This window comes from Mirounga leonina, unplaced genomic scaffold, assembly GCF_011800145.1.
Source record: "Mirounga leonina isolate KUSES-001 unplaced genomic scaffold, KU_Mleo_1.0 Mir_376, whole genome shotgun sequence".
NCBI lineage: Eukaryota > Metazoa > Chordata > Mammalia > Carnivora > Phocidae > Mirounga > Mirounga leonina.
In genome coordinates, this window is record NW_023270718.1 from 3,398,486 (window position 1) to 3,420,542 (window position 22,057).

At 46.0% G+C, this 22,057-nt stretch overlaps 1 protein-coding gene across 2 annotated transcripts in view; it reads left to right on the forward strand.

Moving 5' to 3' along the window:
- The first annotated feature begins 2,760 nt into the window (after nt 1-2,760).
- The window catches only part of SAE1 (SUMO1 activating enzyme subunit 1), a 79,202-nt gene continuing 59,905 nt past the window's right edge, over nt 2,761-22,057 (forward strand). For both annotated transcript variants that reach the window (XM_034986851.1, XM_034986852.1), the window contains exons 1-2: nt 2,761-2,949; nt 19,750-19,861. In XM_034986851.1, coding sequence (XP_034842742.1) covers nt 2,852-2,949; nt 19,750-19,861 — 210 coding nt within the window. In that variant the 5' untranslated portion in view covers nt 2,761-2,851. The remainder of the gene's footprint in view (nt 2,950-19,749; nt 19,862-22,057) is intronic.

Sequence of the window (22,057 nt, forward strand, 5' to 3'; positions counted from 1 at the left end):
TCTTTAAAAAAAGAGAGAGAATGAACTTAAATTCTGGGTCACAGCAGGTGCAGCCGTCCTTTCTGCCTGGGGTTCTTCCTGTGTTTTGTTAAACTTTATTTACTCTGTAAAGCTCAGCAGAAAGTTTACATTCTCAGAATATCCTTTTTCTGGCTCCAACACTAAGTCAAACACTGTCATAGCTCTTTCTTCTTTTCCTTCACAGCACTTCGGGAAGTTTCTATATATGTGACTGTTTTATCTCTCCCACTGCATTATGAGTGTCCCTAAAGCAGGAGTATGTCCATTTTTATCATTATTGTATCCCCAGGGCCTGGCACAAAGTCAAACACATAGTAGGGATATGGTAAATATTTTTTGAGAATATTTAGTAAATACTGATAAAATACTTCCTGTCTTCCCTATTAGCTGGTCAGCACAACACAGGGTGGATCCATGTTTCTTTTGTTCACCATATTCATGCCCTTGTATTGTCCTCTCCTGTAATGAATACAACCGTGTATGATCAACGGGATATTACAGAAGTGGCAGTGTGTGACTTCCAAGGCTGAGTTATAAAAGATATTGCTGGGGTGTCTGGGTGACTCAGTTGGTAAGTGTCTGCCATTGGCTCAGGTCATGATCCCACGTTCTGGGTCCAGCCCAGCATTGGGCTCCCTGCTTAGTGGAGAGTCTGCTTCTACCTCTGCCCCTCCCCTGCTCATGATCTCTCTCAAATAAATAAATAAAGTCTTTTTAAAAAATAAAGTAAGGGGCGCCTGGGTGGCTCAGTCGTTAAGCGTTTGCCTTCATCTCAGGTTGTGATCCCAGGGTCCTGGGATCGAGCCCGCATCGGGCTCCCTGCTCAGCGGGAAGCCTGCTTCTCCCTCTCCCGCTCCCCCTGCTTGTTTTCCCTCTCTCGCTGTACCTCTGTCAAATAAAGAAATAAAAAATCTTAAAATAAAATAAAAGGCATTGCTGCTTTCACCTTGTTCTCATGGATCACTCACTCTGGGGGAAGCCAGCCACCATGTCATGAGGACACTCTGGCAGCCCAGTGGTTAGGCCCACGTGGAGCGGAACTGAGGTCCCCAGCTATCAGCCCACATCAGCTTGGTAGCCATTGGAGTGAGTCACCTCGGAAAGGGATCTTTCATTACAAGCCATCAGATGACTATAGCCCCAGCTGACATCTGACTGCATCCTCATGAAAGACCTTGTGCCAGAACAGCCCAGACAAGCTGCTCTGAATCCCAGACCCACAGAAACTAGAAGAGATAATAAATATTTATTGTTGTTTTAAGTCCCTAATTTTTTACATAATTTGTTCCAAGTCCGTAACCAAGAGTAAGCGTTGGCCAAACTTTTTTTTTTTTGGAGTGATATTGTGATCTTGGATGAATTCCTACCCCTTTCTGAGTCCCAGAGTTGTAATCTGTAAGAGGGGATGAAATATCCATCTCTGAGGTTCACAGAGTATGTACCTCAGAGGCAAGGTCGGAGCACATGGTAGAAGCCTAATGTACCACCAGCAATACGACCTCCTGATGAAGCATGTGGGCCACACTGCCTGGGTTTGAATCCTAGTTTCATTACTTCTAAGATATATGACTTCGTTCGGGCTACTGAACTTTGCTGGACCTCAGACTCCTTAGCTATGAAATAGCAGTATTAAAAAACCTAACTAATCTCATAAGGATTAGAGAAAGAATTCACATAAAATCCATTTTAACTCCGTGAGAAGACGGTGTTATTTTTTTTTTTCAGTGCTCCACCTGGCCTAGCACTGAGATCAATGATTGACGCATAACAAGTGCTCAGTAAGTACTTGTTGAATGGGTAATAAAAAAAGACACCTTGGGCGCCTGGGTGGCTCAGTTGGTTAAGCGACTGCCTTCGGCTCAGGTCATGATCCTGGAGTCCCGGGATCGAGTCCCGCATCGGGCTCCCTGCTCGGCGGGGAGCCTGCTTCTCCCTCTGACCCTCCCCCTCTCATGCTCTCTCTCTCTCTCATTCTCTCTCTCAAATAAATAAATAAAATCTTTAAAAAAGAAAAAAAAAAGACACCTTAAGGAAAATAGGTATAAGCTAATACTAGCCTACGAGGCCCTACAGGAAGTCCCACTTGCTTCCTCTACGATTTCACTCTTACCACCTGCCCATCCTCTCACTCTGCTCCAGCCACCTTGCCCTCTCCACAGTTCCTCAGCTATGCCAGCACATTCCAGCTTCAGGGCCTTTGCACCTGCTGTTTGCCCTGACCGGAAATGCTCCATCTCTCAGTTATCCACATGGCTTGTTTATTCGGTCCCTTCAGATCTCTGTTCAGTATCACTTTCTCTGAGAGACCTCTCTGGCCACTCCTGCAACCCTGTGATCCCATATCCGCCTTTATTTTTCTCCACATCATTTATCATGGCCTGATTCCTATTCTGTGGGCACCCCTCAATAGAACGTAAGCTCTATGAGGGCAGGGCTTTGTCTATTTTATTCGCTGCTCTATTTCAAAACCCCCAATGCCGGGATTTCAGCAGGGACTAGATAAATATTCGCCGAATTAATAGCCCCGTAAATCACCACTTGGGTATCTGTCGTCTCGGGGCGTTGAACCGCGCCATTTTGGGCCCAGGATTGGCTGGAGCCCCGTCACGTGACTGGCAGTCCCGCTGGCCCGCCTTTGAGGCTGGGGAGGTCCACGTGGTCCCGGGCTCTAGGGGCGGGCCGGGCCGTGGAGGAGGTCCTGCGCAGGCGCGGCCTCTGGCGCAGGCGCAGAGGCGGCCCGGGCGAGCGGCCGGCGGCGGTTGGCGGCGCGTGGGGCCGGCGGGCGGTTACCGTGGGCAGGACCCGAGTGCAGGCAGCTAGAGCCGGCGCCATGGTGGAGAAGGAGGAGGCTGGCGGCGGCATCAGCGAGGAGGAGGCGGCGCAGTATGACCGGCAGATCCGTCTGTGGGGATTGGAGGCCCAGAAACGGTCAGGGCCAGAGCGGCTTGTGGGACTGAGGGTCTGGAGGGGGCGTCTGGCCTGAGGCGGTGGCGGCCCTCACGGAGCCGGAGGGTCTGATTTGAAGCGAGGAGGCGGGAATTTTATGTGCCCGGGGAGGGTGGCCTTGAGAGGACTGGAGGGGTTGGTTAGGGGTGTTTCTGGAAGATGTGGGGAGGGGGGACCTCCCAGCGTGGGGGGGAGGGTCATTCAGAGGGAGGCCTCTGGAAGGGGCGGTGGGGGAGTCCTGAGGGATCAGGAGGACTCAAACTCAAGGACGCAGACGCCCGAAGGGAGTGGTGGTGGTGGGCGCTTAGGGAGTAGGAGGGTGCAAGGGGAGGATGAAGTGGGGGCGTAGTTCATTCATTCGTAGATTGCGGGAACCTGTTCTCTGCTGGACGCCGGGGAGACCGGCCCACCGAACACGGGCGAGCCTACCTTCTTGTGGCTTCGAAAGGGTGGGCCAATTTGAAAGGATGAGGGTTTTTGAGGCGTTTTGGAGCAAGTTATTTCAACTGAGACTCTTGAGAGGCCCGGAGAGCCTAGGGGCTGGAGCTACCCGAAGAGGTTGCTTATGCCGAGTTACGGGGGTGTGTCTAGAGAGGACTGGGCACTAGGGTTGGGCATACCTTGGGTACTGAATAGTTATCGGAGGGGATGAGGTCTTTGAAAGAGGCGATTGATTAGATCAAATATTTATTGAGCACCTGCCACAAGCACTGTTCTAGGCACAGAGCATATATATATATATATATATATATATATATATTAAAAGATTTTACTTATTTATTTGACAGAGAGAGAGGCAGGGAGAGAGGGAATACAAGCAAGGGGGGCTCGATCCCAGGACCCTGGGATCATGACCTGAGCTGAAGGCAGACGCTTAACGACTGAGCCACCCAGGCGCCACCGAGGCACAGAGCATATATTAGTGAACTGGACGGACTCCTTGCCCGCATGGAGTGTATATTCTGGTGGGGGAAGCAATAAACATAAAGAAATAATATAATAGGTAATGCGAGTGCCAGGGAGAGAAATACAGCAGGGTACCAGCATCAATAAAGGATGTTGAGGTGGGAGAGCTATTTTGATAGGGAGGCCAGGGAAGGCCTCTGAAGAGAGAACATTGAGCCTCAGACCTGTATGAAGGAGAAAGAGCCATGTGGAAAAACTTTGCTAGCAGAGAGAAAGCAGCTGGTGTAAAGTCCTGGAGGCCAGAGCATGCTTGGCAAGTGAGGGAAGGAAACAGAAAAGCAACTCCTCATTTGATTTGGAGTCGCTTTTTTATTCCAAGTGTTCTGGGAAACCCACTGGAGAGTTTTGAGCCTAGGAGTAACGCGATCAGGTTTGCATTTTAAAAGGATCAGTCTTGGGGCGCCTGGGTGGCTCAGTTGTTTAAGCGACTGCCTTCGGCTCAGGTCATGATCCTGGAGTCGCGGGATCGAGTCCCACATCGGGCTCCCTGCTCGGCGGGGAGTCTGCCTCTCCCTCTGACTCTCCCCCTCTCATGCTCTCTCTCTATCACTATCTCTCTCAATAAATAAATAAAAATCTTAAAAAAAAAAAAATAAAAGGATCAGTCTTGCTGGGGGGGAGAGTAGGTCGAAGTGGGCAGAAGTAGAGGTAAGGATTCTGGTTAGGAGACCGGGGTAATAATCCCCTTGGGACATAGGTAATGGTGGCTTCAGTAGAGAAGGGGACAAATACATATTCTGATTATAGTTTCAAGGTGGGCGAGGGGACGGGATGTGCTGAAGGATACAGTGTGGGGTATGAGAGGCAGAACACAAGGATGACTTTAAGGTTTCTTTGGTTTGAGCAGCTGGAAAGATGGAACTGCCATTTGTTGACTGAGATAGTGGGGTGAGTGAAGAAGCAAGAGTTCTCTTTTGGACTTAGGTTTTAGATGGTTATTTATGTCTGGAAATATATGAGTGGTTGAGTTGAGAGATGAGGTCTGTTTGAGGGGGGAGGTATGTGATGTGAGTCCAGAGTATAGAGTTAATTGATCTAAGGATAAGGAGGCAGGCAGGTCAAGAGAATTTAGTTTGAGAGGTGGGAGTTTCTAGAATTTTTTGGTGAGAGAGAGTGTGTGTTTGGGGGGGTGAGGTGGGGCGAACCTGAGTTTTCAGGCCTATTTCAGGTGTGGGGTTTTATGTGGTTGGGGGAGGGGGCATTGTGAGGCATTAGCAAGCATTGGTCTGAGGACCCAAGGCATCTGAAGTGGAAGATTGGGAATTAAATGGTGAAAATGGGCCTGAGGACATAGGTGGGGCTGGTTGATTTTAGGGACTGCTATTTGAAGAAGGTTTGAGTGTTAGGAGGTCCTAAAGGGTTGGGAAAGAGATCCTAAGTGTATTAGAAGGGCTCATCCAAAGGGTTGGGGCAGCAGGTAGTTTTAAGGTAGGGCAAAGCTGGTGAAGATTAAGATGGAATGTAGTGAGAGAACTGTCAAGAGGGTAGGAATGATTCCTCTGAGGAGCAGTAAAGAATGATGGATGGGGGCTGCTGGAGAGGAGATGACCTAAGGGACAAATCAAAGTCAGGGTATAGAATTCTTGGGAAATGGGAGTTATTCTGAGGGAGTGGAGAGGTTCCGAACTCAGTGGAGAACCTGAAAAGGATTGATTGAGCGTCCTGGGAGGGAAGGAAGGGGGGGTGATCTGTAATTTGGACCTCTGTATTTATAGACAATCTTGCAAAGTTTGTTAAAGTGCCTTCATGTCCATTTTTCTTTTTCTTTTTTTTTAAGATTTTATTTATTTATTTGACAGAGAGAGACACAGTGAGAGAGGGAACACAAGCGGGGGGGAATGGGAGAGAGAAGCAGGCCTCCTGCGGAGCAGGGAGCCCGATATGGGGCTCGATCCCAGGATCCTGGGATCATGACCCGAGCTGAAGGCAGACACTCAACGACTGAGCCACCCAGGCGCCCTCATGTCCATTTTTCAACCGAGTCTTATATCAGCTCTGAAGTAGGAAGAGCAGTGATTTCCCCTGTACAAATAGGAAGGAGGCTCCACAAAGCAAATTGACTTGCCCCTAGGGAAACTCCAGGTGGAATAGGAGAGCTCTGGAGTCTGGGGTTCTTTTGTAAGATGGAAGGTGGCCTAGGAATCAGCTGATTGCGTTCTGGCAACATTTTGTTGCTGATTCTGTGTGATGTTGGACCAAGGTTATCAGAGAACTGGAAAGGAGAGTATAATGGTCTAGAGGTTAAAAACTGGGTTGTATCTTTCATACACTGTTTTTAAAGATTTATTTATTTATTTGACAGAGAGAGAGACAGAGAGGGAACATAAGCAGGGGGAGTGGGAGAGGGAGAAACAGGCTTCCTGCCGAGCAGGGAGCCCGATGCGGGGCTCCATCCCAGGACCCTGGGATCATGATCTGAGTCGAAGGCAGATGCTTAACGACTGAGCCACCCAGGTGTCCCTTTCATACACTTTTAAATTTTTTGAAATTAGTTGCCAGCATTTAAAAATCTAGAGAATTGCCACATTTGAGACCATTTGAACATCAGAAAGAAAAAAATTGGGGCGCCTGGCTGGCTGTTAGTGGAACATGACACTCTTGATTGGGGTTGTGAGTTCAAGCCCCAGGTTGGATGTAGAGATTACTTAAAAATAAAGTCAAAAGATGGGCACCTGGATGGCTCAGTTGGTTGGGCGACTGCCTTCGGCTTGGGTCATGATCCTGGAGTCCCGCATCGGGCTCCCCGCTCAGTGGGGAGTCTGCTTCTTCCTCTGACCCTCCCCCCTCTCATGCTCTATCTCATTCTTTCTCTCAAATAAATAAATAAATAAAATCTTTTAAAAAAATAAAGTCAAAAGAAGGAAGAAAGAGAGAGAGAGAACAAAATTGACTTAATTTAAAAATAATAACTTAGAATCCATAAGGCCAAGGAAATATTCAAACAAAGAAATTAAAAATGAGTTTATTGCCTTTGGAAGTGATTATTAATAATGTGCTTTCTGTGAAATAAGAACTTGAGTGTGTCATCGGTGAAGTTGTCCTGCTGACTATCTTTTATCCTAATCATACTTTCAGAGAACAGAGGAACAAATTAGAGAACATTGAGGTAATAAGATGTCCAGGATGTGGGACATTTTTTTTTAAAAAAGATTTTATTTATTTACTTAGAGAGAGACAGCATGAGAGGGGAGAGGATCAGAGGGAGAAGCAGCCTCCCCACTGAGCCGGGAGCCCGACATGGGACTCGATCCCAGGACTCCGGGATCATGCACTGAGCCGAAGGCAGTCGCTTAACCAACTGAGCCACCCAGGCGCTCCTAGGATGTGGGACATTTTACAAGACAACTGTCCTGGTTCTATTACAAAAGTCAGTGTCATGGAAGAAGAAGGGAAAGGAATGTTCTAGATTAAAAGAGCATAAAGAGATGAAGCCAAATGTAAGATATAAACCTTGATTGGATCCTGGTTCAGAAAGAAAACTCCTAAAGAAACATCTTTTAGACAATAGTGGAAATTTGAATATTCAGTCCTATTAGGTGATATTTGAGAATTATTTTCTAGATGTGGTAATAGCATGGTTCTGAAGGAGAATGCCATATTTTTGGAGATGCATGCTAGAGGTGTGAAATGCCATGATGTCCTATACGCATAAAAGGCAAAATGCTACCTATTCTTTTTACTTTATGTATGTTTCAAATTTTTATCACGAGAAGTTGGGAAAGAAATGTGATTCTCTTCCCTCCACCCCACCCCACCCCAGCCCTATGCCCCATGCCCCAATCTGGCAATTTCTGTTATTTCTGTCTTCTCTTGAAGAATAGAAAAGTCAGAACTTCCACACTGATTGGAGCTAAGTAGGGACTGCCTCTGACATGGCACAGGGTTCTCTAGGGATCCTCTATCAGTTCAACTTCACTCATTTGATATAATTGCCTGGCGCCTGTCAGCATGTGACTTTGCATTTCTTGCTATGGTACATAGCCCATTTTATGGATGAGGTTCAAGGAAGAGCGCAGACTCCCAAGGTCATGCACCAAGTAGATAGAAGTAGGAGTTGAATCTAAGTCACTCACTTCAGGTTCATACTCTCCCCCACTCCGGGTCATTTTTGACAACAGGGGCTCATTTTTTCGGTCAAATTAGTGTAAAGGAGGGTGTTGAAGCTGGCAGCTGTGTATGTTTTCAGAATGTGCTTCAGCGGTTTCTGCAGTGGTTTTCACAACTAGGCCTGTCTGACTTTTCTTCCACTCAGCAGTAGTTTATCCCTTACCTAAGTAAGCATGAGGAAGGGAGGGAGGTTGACTGGAAAGAGCAAAATAGATGATAAGCTCCATGAGGAAAAGTGTTTTGTTTTTAAAGATTTTATTATTTATTTATTTTTTTTTTTTTTAAAGATTTTATTTATTTATTTGAGAGAGAGAGAGAATGAGAGACAGAGAGCACGAGAGGGAAGAGGACAGAGGGGGGAAGCAGACCCCCCGCTGAGCAGGGAGCCCGATGTGGGACTCGATCCCAGGACTCCAGGATCATGACCTGAGCCGAAGGCAGTCGCTTAACCAACTGAGCCACCCAGGAGCCCCTTAAAGATTTTATTTACTTATTTCACAGAGAGAGACACAGCGAGAGAGGGAACACAAGCAGGGGGAGTGGGAGAGGGAGAAGCAGGCTTCCTGCCGAGCAGGGAGCCTGATGTGAGACTCGATCCCAGGACCCTGGGATCATGACCTGAGCCGAAGGCAGACGCCTAACGACTGAGCCACCCAGGCGCCCCAGGAAAAGTGTTTTATAAATGTCTGATAACTAAAGGGATTTGACTGGTCTTACTAAATTTCTAGTGCTTGCAAGTTTGTAGACATTCAGATATATTTGTTGGATGAAATGACTGTACTTTGCAAAGATGTAGGAAGTCAAGAAACCTGGGTTCAGTTCCCAGGTCTGCTAACCAGCTCTCTTGACCTTGGGTCAGTCTCACAGTTTGTTGGCCTTAAGTTCCACATCTGCAAAAAGGAGGGGTAAGTGTGACTACATTTTTTTTTTTTTTTAAGATTTTATTTATTTATCAGAGAGAGAGAGACAGAGGCAGGCAGAGGGAGAAGCAGGCTCCCTGCTCAGCAAGGAGCCCGATGTGGGACTTGATCTCAGGACCCGGGGATCATGACCTGAGCTGAAGGCAGACGCTTAACCGACTGAGCCACCCAGGCGTCCCAGTGTGACTACATTTTTTTTTTTTTAAAAGATTTTATTTATTTATTTGAGACAGAGAGAATGAGAAAGAGAGAGCACATGAGAGGGGGGAGGGTCAGAGGCAGAAGCAGGCTCCCTGCCGAGCAGGGAGCCCGATGCGGGACTCGATCCAGGGACTCCAGGATCATGACCTGAGCCGAAGGCAGTCGCTTAACCAACTGAGCCACCCAGGTGCCCCCAGTGTGACTACATTTTTAAGGACTCTTTCAACTCTGAAATTTTGACTTTACAAAAAAGGGACTTCAAAAATTTTCCTGTTTTCAGAGACTCATTATCCAACACTGCCAACTTCAGTTGGTTCCATAGTCACACATTTGCCATAGTTAGTGACGGAGTGCATACTGTGTTGTGGAGGCCAATCCTGATTGCTCATATAAGGACCAGTTTATTGTAGTGTTGATAGTGGTTGTTAAGTTTGAATCGCAACAGCAGAAATTCTTAGTTATTTAACCTTGGATACATTCCTTCTCTGTGCTTTAGTGTCCTCATTTGTCAAATGGAGATAATAGAATCTATATTATAAGGGTGTTGAGAATTAAATGAGATAATGCATGGAGGTGCCTGGCGGGCTCAGTTGGAAGAGGATTCGACTCTTGATCTCGGGGTCATGAGTTTGAGCCCCACGTTGGGTGTAGAGATTGCTTAAATGAATAAAGACTTATAAAAAATGAGATAATGCATGAATAGTGCCTATGCTCATAGAGCATTTAGTAAATTATAGCTACAATTACTTGACAAGTATAAATCATGAGTAACAAAAGCAGGAAGCTACATAGGAAATAGGTTGAGATAAATAAAGCAAATGTAAAGTAAACATTAGTGGGATGAGTGGAGACTCCAGAAGGATGAGGAAGATTGTAGGGGGAGCAATCTTAAGTTCTGTTTTGGATTCTGACAAGACATTGAAGTAAATGTAATGAATGGGCAGTTAGATGGAGCAAGATTGTAGATTTATTTATTTATTTTTTAAAGTTTAGTTTGCTAACTTTTTTTTTTTAAATATTTTATTTATTTGACAGAGAGAGACACAGCAAGAGAGGGAACACAAGCAGGGGGAGTGGGAGAGGGAGAAGCAGGCTCCCGCAGAGCAGGGAGCCCGATGCGGGGCTCCATCCCAGGACCCTGGGATCATGACCTGAGCCAAAGGCAGACGCTTAACGACTGAGCCACCCAGGCGCCCCTTCCTCTTGTATTCTGAATAAAATCCAAAGCTTTTAAAATCCATTGCCTTTCATGCTCTGCCTTGTCTGATCTTGGCTACAGCTCCCTGGTTCGCTTCGTTCAAGCTCTTGAATTTTTCTGTTCCTCAAATATGCTAAACCTCTCTCTGGCCTAGAGACTTTGTGCATACTTTTTACCCTACTTGAAATAGTCTTATAACCAGATTTTTGCATGACTCGTTATCACACATTAAAATCTCAATAAATGTGGTTCAAGTGTGAATTTGGTATAGTCTTAGGAATTTTTAACCATGAGTGGAATTCAGTTGGCTTGGCTTAACTTGTGGTATGTATTGTGAATTCAAAGGTTGTGATAAAAAGGCTCTGGTTCCTTCCTTCTCAGAAATTTAAAAGGTATTCCTGTGGCAGTAGAAGGTAAGGATGAGAGAGCCTAATCAGCAAATATTTATTTAGAACCTGCTGTGTACAAGACAACATGGAGAAGACATTGAAAGAGGAAAAATCAGAGGTGCCTGGGTGGCTCAGTCGTTAGGCGTCTGCCTTCGGCTCAGGTCATGATCCCAGGGTCCTGGGATCAAGCCCCGCATCGGGCTCCCTGCTTGGCCAGGAGCCTGCTTCTCCCTCTCCCACTCCCCCTGCTTGTGTTCCCTCTCTAGCTGTCTCTCTCTCTCTGTCAAATAAATAAAATAAAATCTTTAAAAAAAAAAAAAGGAGGAAAAATCATAGATAGTGGTCAGAACTGTATTCCTATCCCAGTTCTGGCCACTCATGAGCTGTGAGAGCTTGGACACCTTTTCTGAGCCTCAGTTTTCTCCTTACTCCAGGCAGACTTGAATCCTTTCCTATGGAAACGTGATGGCCTATTCTGGGGTCTGTGGAGCCCTTTGGACTTCTTTTTTTTTTTTTTAAGATTTTATTTATTTATTAATGAGAGATAGAGAGAGAGAGAGAGGCAGAGGGAGAAGCAGGCTCCCCGCTGAGCAGAGAGCCTGACGCGGGACTCCATCCCAGGACCCTGGGATCATGACCTGAGCTGAAGGCAGACGCTTAACCGACTGAGCCACCCAGGCATTCCAACCCTTTGGACTTCTAAGGCAAGAAATTGTATGCAATATTTAGGGTGTGTATGCTTTTATCCCCCAAAAGAGACATGGTGAAGAACTATAATCAGTTGTTTCGAATTTTATTTTAAGTAGGCTTCATACCCAATATGGGGCTTGAACTCAGGACCCTGATGAGTCACGTGCTCTCCCGACTGAGCCAGCCAGGCGCCCCAGTAATCACGGTATCTCAGTGGAGTAGTATATGTAAGGTACCTAGTTCCATGCCTCAAACCCAGTGAGCCCTCTGTAGATGGTGATTATTGCCGTCGTGGCTCCCGGGGGGCTATATACGTAACATGTTGCAATGTGATTTTACATTTATTTGTGGTGTTGAGAGGCAATATGACTTGAAGAGGACAGACTTTGGAGCAGTATTTGCCATTTTGGAGGTGTGTGATCTTCGGCAAGTTCTTTAACAACTCTGTCCTCAATATCTTAGTTTCCTGTTGCTGCTGTAACAATGACCACAAACTTAGTGGCTTAAAACAATACAAATTTATTCTCTTACAGTTCTGGAGGTCAGAAGTCTGAAATCAGTTTCACTGGGCTAAAATCAAGGTGTTGACAGGGACATGTTCCCCTGTGGAGGCTCTAGGGGAAAGTCTTTTTGCCTGACTTTTCTAGCATGTAGAAGCCACCTGTGTTCCTTAGCTTGTGGCCCCTTCATTTCCAAAGCCAGCAGCATAGCATCTTCTGACCCTTCTGCCTCCCTCTTTTTTTTCTTTTTAAGATTTTATTTATTTATTTGACAGAGAGAGACACACACAGAGAGGGAACACAAGCAGGGGGAGTGGGAGAGGGAGAAGCAGGCTTCCCACTGAGCAGGGAGCCTGATGCGGGGCTCGATCCCAGGATCCTGGGATCCTGACCTGAGCTGAAGGCAGATGTTTAACGACTGAGCCACCCAGCGCCCCTTTTCTGCCTCCCTCTTATTAAGGACCCTTGTGATTACTTGGGCCCACCCAAGTAATAATCTAGGTTAATTTCCCCATTTCAGAATCTTAATTTAATTACACCTAAGGTCCTTTCGTCATGTAAAGTAATTTATTCACAGGTCCCAGGGATTAGAGCATGGACATCTGCAGTGGTAGGGGGGAAGGGAGGGATGGACACATTTTGTCTACTACAGCTTTCTTATCTGCAAAATGAGAGTAACAGTGCCTTTCTGGCAGAGGTTTTTATTTTTTATTTTTTTATTTGACATAGAGCACAAGCAGGGGGAGCATCAGGCAGAGGGAGAGAGAGAAGCAGGTTCTCTGCCGAGCAAGGAGCTGGACCAGGGCTGGATCCCAGGACCCTGGGATCATGACCCAGGCCGAAGGCAGACGCTGAAGGCAGACGTCCAACCGATGGAGCCACCCAGGTGCCCCTTTCTGGCAGAGTTAATACACATACATTGCTTAGAACAGTGCTTGGCATACAGTAACAGCTTAATAAGTGTTACCTTTTATTATCTTATTCTTTCTAATGGCTACCTCGTTTTCTATAGTGTGTGTGCACCAGAGCAGTGTGGCCTCAGAGTCCACCATTTGAATCGCTCTCCCTTATTATTGCCCTTATCAACTAGCTGATTATTAGCGACTTCCTAGCTGTGTATCCTTGGATAAGCTAGTGAACTTCTTTGTGCCTGTTTTCTCAGCTGCAAAAAAGGGATAAGAAGATAACCAGCTCATAAGATTGTCATGAGGATTAAATAACATAGTACATGTAAAGAGTGTGTAGCATGTAGTGAGTCTTCAATAAATGTTAGCTATTATTATTTTATTATGTACCAGATTTATGTAATTCTGCTGATGGACACTTGGATTTCTTTTGGTATATCTATTAATTCAGTACTGTTCCAGTAACAGTATACTAAGTGCCAAGCACAGTCATAGATGCTAGGGATACGATGGTTTCTGGAGCTTACATTCAAATGGAGGAGGCAGTGAACATATAAACATAGAGTGTAATTCCAGATAGAAGAGGGTGTGGACATAAATTTGGATTAGGTGGCCAGTGTGGACTTCTAAGGTGGTGACAGTTGAGTTGAGACCTAAAGAATTGACTAATGCTCATGTCCTAAGGCTGGAGCCAGGCTGTAGGCAATTAGCAGCCTGGAGAGTATGATGAGCCTGAGATGGGAGCAGTTTGCAGGGCTTTGGGTAAGGAACTTTTTTTTTTTTTTTTTAAGATTTTATTTATTCATTTGAGACAGAGATAGAGCATGAGCAGGGAGAGAGGCAGAGGGAGAGGGAGAAGCAGGCTCCTTGCTGAGCCAGGAGCCCGATGTGGGGCTCGATCCTAGGACCCTGGGATCATGACCTGAGCTGAAGGCAGACGCTTAATGATCTGAGCCACCCAGGCGCCCCGGCTTTGGGTAAGGAACTTGCATAGGGAACCATTCAACGGTTTGAGCAGGAGAGGGTCATAATCTGGTTTAAAAGATCTCTCTTCCTGGGGGCGCCTGGGTGGCTCAGTCGGTTAAGCGACTACCTTCGGCTCAGGTCATGATCCTGGAGTCCCGGGATCGAGTCCTGCATCGGGCTCCCTGCTCGGCAGGGAGTCTGCTTCTCCCTCTGACCCTCCCCCCTCTCATGTGCTCTCTCTCTCTCTCTCATTCTCTCTGTCTCAAATAAATAAATAAAATCTTTAAAAAAAAAATAAAAAAATAAAAGATCTCTCTTCCTGAGATGGGGACAGCAGACTGTAGGGGGCAAGAGTGGAAGCAGGGAGACCAGTTATAAAGCTGTTGTAGTTTTGGAGGTGAGAAATGGTGGTGGCTGTGGAGGCGGAGGGAGGCGGATGGGTGCTGCTGCTGTGAATAGATTTGTACATGATTTTGGTGCACCCCTGAGTATTTCTTTTTTTTTCTTTTTTTTTTTTTTTAAAGATTTTATTTTTTATTTATTTGACAGAGAGAGACACAGCAAGAGAGGGAACGCAAGCAGGGGGAGTGGGAGAGGGAGAAGCAGGCTTCCCGCCGAGCAGGGAGCCCGATGCGGGGCTCGATCCCAGGACCCCGGGATCATGACCTGAGCCGAAGGCAGACGCTTAACGACTGAGCCACCCAGGCGCCCCTCACACCTGAGTATTTCTGCAGGATTCATTCCTAGAAGGGGAGTTGCTGCATCAGAGTATGAATAATAATAGCTGACATGTATTAAGTGCTGACTGTGTGCCAGGCGCTACTTTAAGTGCATTTCCTGTAATTGAGCCACACGTTAGCTGTAAGCTCAGGGCCTCTAGCATAGTTAAGGATTAAAAATACAAACATGATATTCACTGTTGATGGCAGCTGAATAAAAAAACCTTCCAAGCAGGGGCACCTGGGTGGCTCAGTTGGTTAAGCGTCTAACTCTTGGTTTTGGCCAAGGTCAAGATCTTGGGGTCCTGGGATCCAGCCCTGCGTAGGGCTCCCTGCTCAGCAGGGAGTCTGCTTCTCCCTCTCCCTCTGCCCCTCCTCCCACTGACGCTCTCCCTCCCCCCCCCTCTCTAAATAAATAAGTGAGTAAGGAAGTAAAATCTTTAGAGGTAGAAGAAAACCCCTTCCAAGCAGTCAGAGTCTAGAGCTCTGTAGGAGGTAGGGGCTTGGGAGAGGCTGCGTGGCTAAATGTGATTTTTTGTCGGAGGCATTTGTAAGCTGCAGTGCACCAAGAGCCTAGAGGAGGGCGTGCTCACTTGAGTCTGCTGTGGGAAGAGGGACTTTTTGAGGGAATGGGATTTGAATTGGGGTTTGAAGTCTGGGGAAAAGCTCGACTAGGCCTAGAGGGGAAAAGAGTGCATTTCAGGTGTGTGGAATGCTGTGATCTGAAGTCGGCAGGTGGGAAATGGAAGGCATGTCTGGGAGGGAGGAATCTGGTGCTGGTGGGAGAGACAGCTGCGGAAGTGGGAGACAATACTGAAGGCCTTTAAATGCCAGCTTTAGAAATTTTCTGTCAGATTTTTTTTTGAAAATCGGGAACCCACCTATCACTGAACCCCTTTGGGGTTTTATTTTGTTGTTATCATTTTTTTTTTAAAGATTTTATTTTATTTTATTTTAAAGATTTTATTTATTTATTTGAGAGCGAGAATGAGAGAGAGCAGGAGAGGGGGGAGGGTCAGAGGGAGAAGCAGACTCCCCGCCGAGCAGGGAGCCCGATGCGGGACTCGATCCCGGGACTCCAGGATCATGACCTGAGCCGAAGGCAGTCGCTTCACCAACTGAGCCACGCAGGCGCCCTTTAAAGATTTTATTTATCTGAGAGAGAGAATGAGAGGGGGGAGGGTCAGAGGGAGAAGCAGACACCCTGCTGAGCAGGGAGCCCGATGCGGGACTTGATCCAGGGACTCCAGGATCATGACCTGAGCTGAAGGCAGTCGCTTAACCAACTGAGCCACCCAGGCACCCCCATTTTTTGTTTTTTAAAGATTTTTATTTGTTTGAGGGATGGGGGGAGAGCTCACGAGTAGGGGGAGGGGCAGAGGGAGAGAGACAAGCAGACTCCCTGCTGAGTGTGGAGCCCAATGATGGATCCTAGGACCCTGAGATCATGAGCTGAACCTAAACTCAGACGCTTAAGAGACTGAGCCACCCATATGCCCCTTGTTTTTTGTTATAAGTAGGCTTCATGCCTAGCATGGAGCCCAGTGTGGGGCTTGAACTCACAACCCTAAGATCAAGACCTGAGCTGAGATCAAGAGTCGGACATCTAACCGACTTAGCCACCCAGGCGCCCTGTCACCGAGCCCTTTGGTAATAATTAGGGTAATGGGGTTGAGAAGTTCAGTAAGTCCAAGTAACATATATTGAGCATCCATTATGTGCCAGGGATTATGCTAGATGCTTTTGCACACATTTTGCCAGGTTGTTAAGGAGATTAATCGACATGAAATCACATTTGGTATCCTCATTTTACAGATGAAAAAACTGAAGTTTATTTATTTATTTTTATTATTTTTTTAAAGATTTTATTTATTTATTTGAGACAGAGAGAATGAGAGACAGCATGAGAGGGAGGAGGGTCAGAGGGAGACGCAGACTCCCTGCCGAGCAGGGAGCCCGATGCGGGACTCGATCCCGGGACTCCAGGATCATGACCTGAGCCGAAGGCAGTCGCTTAACCAACTGAGCCACCCAGGCGCCCCAAAACTGAAGTTTAGAGTGATTGTGCGGCTTGTCCAGATCACCCAGTTGGGAAGTGGTAGAATTCAAACCTAATTCTTCAGACCTAGAGGGCATTTAGTGATTGGCAGTGCCCATTGCTGAAAGAACAGCAAAGAGAACAGAGCCTGAGAAGAATTTAGTGGGTGTAGGGATTAGAGGCCTATTGTTTGAAGATAAAATTTCCCAGGGGAGAGCTGGGCTATTCTAGCTGTATCCTTGAAGTACTGGAGCAGCCAAACAGGACAAAAAACCCGGAACTTGGCACCCTGGAATTCCAGGTGGGGCAGTATTGGGTCCAGGTGAAGGGAAGACTTATAGATTAACAGTGACAGCAGAGGTCTGGAAGGTACAGCTAAATGCAAGGATGCTCAGCCTTGCTGATGTCCAAAGGTTTGGTATGTGTACTCTTCTTTTTGGAAGCATTGTCTATTATATGCGCTGATTCTGGACGGATAGGAGCTCCTCTGGAAAGTCACATAGCTTTTCTTCCTCCTTCCACCCACTGGTATAAATCTCTGATAAGCATAGTACTCATTGCTAGCATCTCTGTTATTTACCTTGCTTGTATTTTGTAAGCCCTCTTCCCAATTCCCTTCTGTTGTAGTGAAGTGGAATTGTCACTTGAAAGGCTTGTGTCTGCTAGCCTGTGGTTGGCAGTGGGAGAGCCCGATAATGGAGAAGCTGAAACCCAGACATACGCCTTTGAAGGAAATATTGTCAGTATACTCCACCCCCCGCCCCATTTTACCCTTGGGTTGTATTAGCGAAAGAAATCCGGTATCTGGGGCTCCGGGGTGGCTCAGTCGTTAAGCGTCTGCCTTCGGCTCGGGTCATGGTCCCAGGGTCCTGGGATCGAGCCCCGCATCGGGCTCCCTGCTCAGCGGGGAGCCTGCTTCTCCCTCTCCCACTCCCTCTGCTTGTGTTCCCTCTCTCGCTCTGTCTCTCTTTGTCAAATAAATAAATAAATTCTTAAAAAAAAAAAAAAATCCAGTATCTGCTGGTATCAAGAATCAGTGCAGGATCCTATTTTGTCAGCCACCATCCTCGTTAAAGATTTCTAGTCTAATTACATGCAAGTATCCATAATTATTAGTACCATTTTTAGAAGAACTTCTACATGTTCTCCCTAATACTAGTGCAAGTTGAAAATCGACTCATTTCATAAAGTTTTAAAAAAATTTAATTCATTTATTTGCCAGAGAGAGAGAGTGAGCGAGCACAAGCAGGGTGAGCGGTAGGCAGAGGGAGAAGCAGGCTCCCCCCTGAGCAGGGAGCCCGACGCAGAGCTCCATCCCAGGACCCCAGCATCACGACCTGAGCTGAAGGCAGACACTTTACCAACTGAGCCACCCAGGCGTCCCCTCATTTCATAAATTAAGAGCAGACTCCTTGGCCAGCCAAACTTGAATTTATGTGAGATTGTTCTTAGTTCTCACTGATACTTTTCAGTGTGAAATAGTCATACATTTGCTGCAAAAATATTAATGGGTTTGATTATAGGGTACTGCCCAAGATCCTGATGGGGTTTCATAATAAATGATGTAAATTCTATTTCTTTTTTCAAATCCAAAAGATTCTGATTCTGAAACCCTCTGGTTCAAGGAATTTCACATATGATACCATGGACCTATACTGCCTTTCACTGACCTCGGAGTTAAGTCCAGACTTCTTTTTTTTTTTTTTTTTTAATGGAACTGCATGCAGGGTGTGGATTTTCTTTTCTTTCTTTTTTTTTTCTTTTTAATTTTTTAATCAGAGCGAGAGAGCGAGCACAAGCAGGGGGAGTGGCAGGCAGAGGGAGAAGCAAGCTCCCTGCTGAGCAAGGAGCCTGATGAGACTCGATCCCAGGACCTTAGGATTATGACCTGAGCCGAAGGCAGCTACTTAACTGGCTGAGCCACCCAGGCATACCCAGACTTCTTTTTTTTTTTTTTTAAAGATTTTATTTATTTTAGAACACATGCATGAATGTGTGGAGGGAGGAACAGAGAAAGAGGGAGGGAGAGGGACAAGCAGACTCCTCACTGAGCATGGAGCCCATCTCAGGGCTCAGTCTCAAAACCTCGAGATCCTGACCTGAGCTGAAATCAAGAGTCAGTTGCCCAATTGACTTGAGCCATCCAGGCTCCACTAAGTCCAGATTTTTTGAGACAGCTGGACCTCTGACTACCTTTTTTTAAATCTCATCTTTTGTGACTTTACAGACTAGAATGATCCAAACACTTTCCAAATACACCCTCTTTCATGCCACTCTGTTTTTGCTCATACTACCCCTTTTCACCTTTTCTTCTGCTGTCATACTAGTCCAAGCCTTCATTCTCGGTCTCCTTAACTCTGACACTCTTCCCCCTCCAAGAGTCCATCCCCCCATGGCTTTCTATTGTGCTTAGATAAAATTCAGCCCTTACAGTGCCTGTAAGAGCCTTCATGATGTGGCCCTGGTTCTGTGACCCACCTCCTACTGTTCTTCCCTTTGCTCACTGTTCTTCAGCCAGTGTCCTTTCTGTCTCCAAAACATGCCAAGCACTCCTCTGCTTCAGGGCTTTTATACTTGCCGTTTTTGTACTTGCTCTTCTCCCAAATATGTGTATATTCGTCCTTCATTTCATTTTGATTTTTGCTCAGCACCTTCTCAGAAAGGTCTTCATGATCAGTCTGAGTAAAATAGCATCCTCCATCATTCTTGATCTATATCCTGCTTGATTTTCATCACTTTTTTTGTTGTTGTTCTAAGTAAGCTCTTCTACACCCAACTTGGGGCTTGAACTCGTGACCCTGAGATCAAGAGTCACTCTACCGACTGAGCCAGCCAGGCCTCCCTGACTTTCATCACTTTTTGACATAATCCTATATCTTTGTCTATCTTGTCCATAAAATAAAAGCTCCAGGAGGGCAGGGAGTATGTCTGTCTTGTTCACTGCTGTATTTCTATACCTTAAAAGGGTGCCTGGCATAGTAGGTGCTCAATAAATATTTGTTGAATGAATTGTTCTTTGCAGGATGGATTAGAGCCTGTCTCTTTGCTAGATTTTAGGCCATGATGCTTCCGTGCATTTAATGCAAACCGAAATTACTTCACTGTTATTTTGACTTGTTTTTCAATGATTCGGGGAAACTTCCACTGTCCTCTGTCACCTGGTTAACAGTGTCTGCCTTATAGGCTGCGGGCCTCCCGGGTGCTTCTTGTCGGCATGAAAGGACTCGGGGCTGAAATTGCCAAGAATCTCATTCTGGCAGGAGTGAAAGGACTGACCATGTTGGATCCTGAACAGGTGAGATGTTCGGCCACCTCATCACTCTTCCTTCACGGTCTCCCCTCTTCAGTATGAAACCCTTGGAGGTTTTGTGAATCCCTACGTGCCCCTGCAGGCTGTGAATGGAGGACTGGCATTAGTGGAGCTGTGGCCTTTGGCCTCATGGCACTGGCATGACCTAGGTGGTCGACCAGTGAGACTCCTCTGTCTCCTCCTAGAGCTTACCTGTCGGTAAAGTGTAGTTAATCTCTCCCTTGGAGGGTGACTTTGAGGAGGAGAGGGGTGGTTTTGTTACGGTAGAGCTAGCTTTCACAGCCCCAGTGATTCTGCTTTAGAAGGTCTGAGATGTGGCTCAGGAATATATACATTTGAAAGGTATCCCAGGAGAGCTTCACTGTAGACCGTACATAGCCATTAGTTTGGAAAACAGTGGATCAGAGAGAATGGATGCAGACTGCTTAGCATGGTGCTGGCACATAATGAACATCCGGTAATTAATAATTATATGACATACCATTTAATTGATAATATAATAGTCTTTCTCATCTCTCATAGAGAAATCCCAAGAGATTTCTCTGACCAGTTTTTCCAAGGTGAAAATAACTTCTTTCTCTATATTCTCATGCTTCAATGTTTTTTCTTTTATAGAAAATTTCAAATATATACAAAAGTAGAGAGAATAACATTTGACACCCCATCTATCTGACTTTTACAGATAACTATATATATATATATATTTTTTTTTTTTGGTCTGTATTTTTTGGGATGGTATTTTAAAGCAAATTCTAGAAATCATGTCGTTGTTCTTTAAGGTAAAATACTTGAAAGGTTGTGTCATCACATGATACTATTTGTGTCTTTCCTTTTAGGCAGTGAACATGCTAAGTAGCACACAGAGTGAGGTATGGGCTCTGTGGAAGAAAGCAAATGTTGATGAAACTCTTTAAAGCTCATCTCCTTTGGGTTTCAGAGAAAAGTAATACCAGGATTAAAAAAAAATTCTCCTGCAATGAAGAGAAACGTGGGTTAGCTCACTTAATATCACAGTCACAAATTGATTTTTGACTTGAATTCAAAACCTTCTAAGGAAAGAAAATTCCTGCAAGCAAACTGCCAGATTATTAACCGGCTGAACACTTGCAGTTTTGACATCTTCCCAACCACAGTGCCCCCTAGAGGCGTTTGGAGGGAGAATTTGTTTGCAGTGGAGAGAGGGTACAAGCGGAGAGCCAGGGAAGGATGGTTCCCCAAACGTGGAGGCCCTCGGTGTGGGAAAATGAAACCAGATGGGGATGATGACTTCCTCATCTGGTTGCGAGAGTCTGAGAATGGGGAACGATGATATAATACTGAGGCGTGTGTGATGGAGGGTTGTTGCTGCCTCAGGACAGTGAGTGCCACCCAGTGCTGGAGTGAACAGGCTGACCGTTATCCGTCTTCCACCTACCTTCCACTGCAAAGCCTAATTCCTCTGACTGGTTTTCAAGGCCTAACACAGTGGTTCTCAGTCCCAGCTGTGCTTTGAGTATTTGGGGGAATTGTTAAAAATAAAAGTTCTCCAGATGAGTCTAAAAGTCAGGGAGGGTTGAGAACCACTGACTTCGTGTAACCTGGGCCCAGTGAACTTACCCAGCCAGACTCCCACCTCATAAATTTATGGACACACTTTGGTTGTTCTGCCTTTTGCAATTTGCTTGTGCTTTTTAACCCCCGGACTAGGAACATCCCAGGGAGACCATGCTACCTAGTGCAAAAGCTCTGGAATTTTGCAGACTTGGACTCAGATCCCACCCCTTCAAGCTGGGCGAGAGGCTTAACCTCTCAGGGACTCATTTGCTATCTATCTATCTATCTTTATTTTTTCTAGTAATCTCTGTACCCAGTGTGGGGCTCAAACTTGCAACGCTGAGATTAAGAGTCTCATGTTCTACCAACTGAGCCAGCCAGGTGCCCCTCAGTTTGCTCATCTGTAAATCAAGGATGTTAATTCCTGCCCTTCAGAGTTCAGAGTGTTTTATTTTGTTTACATCAACAAATACCCAAGAGTACCTGCTGGCTACCCTATCTAGACACTTGTGATACAAAGATGCACAAAATTTGGTTCCCATTCTCAAGGTTTCTTTAGAAACCAGAGCAGGCTCCTTGACTCAGGTTGTGATAGGGGGACACAAAAGGCTTCCTGGAGCTGTGATCTTAGCTGAGGCTTAAGGAACA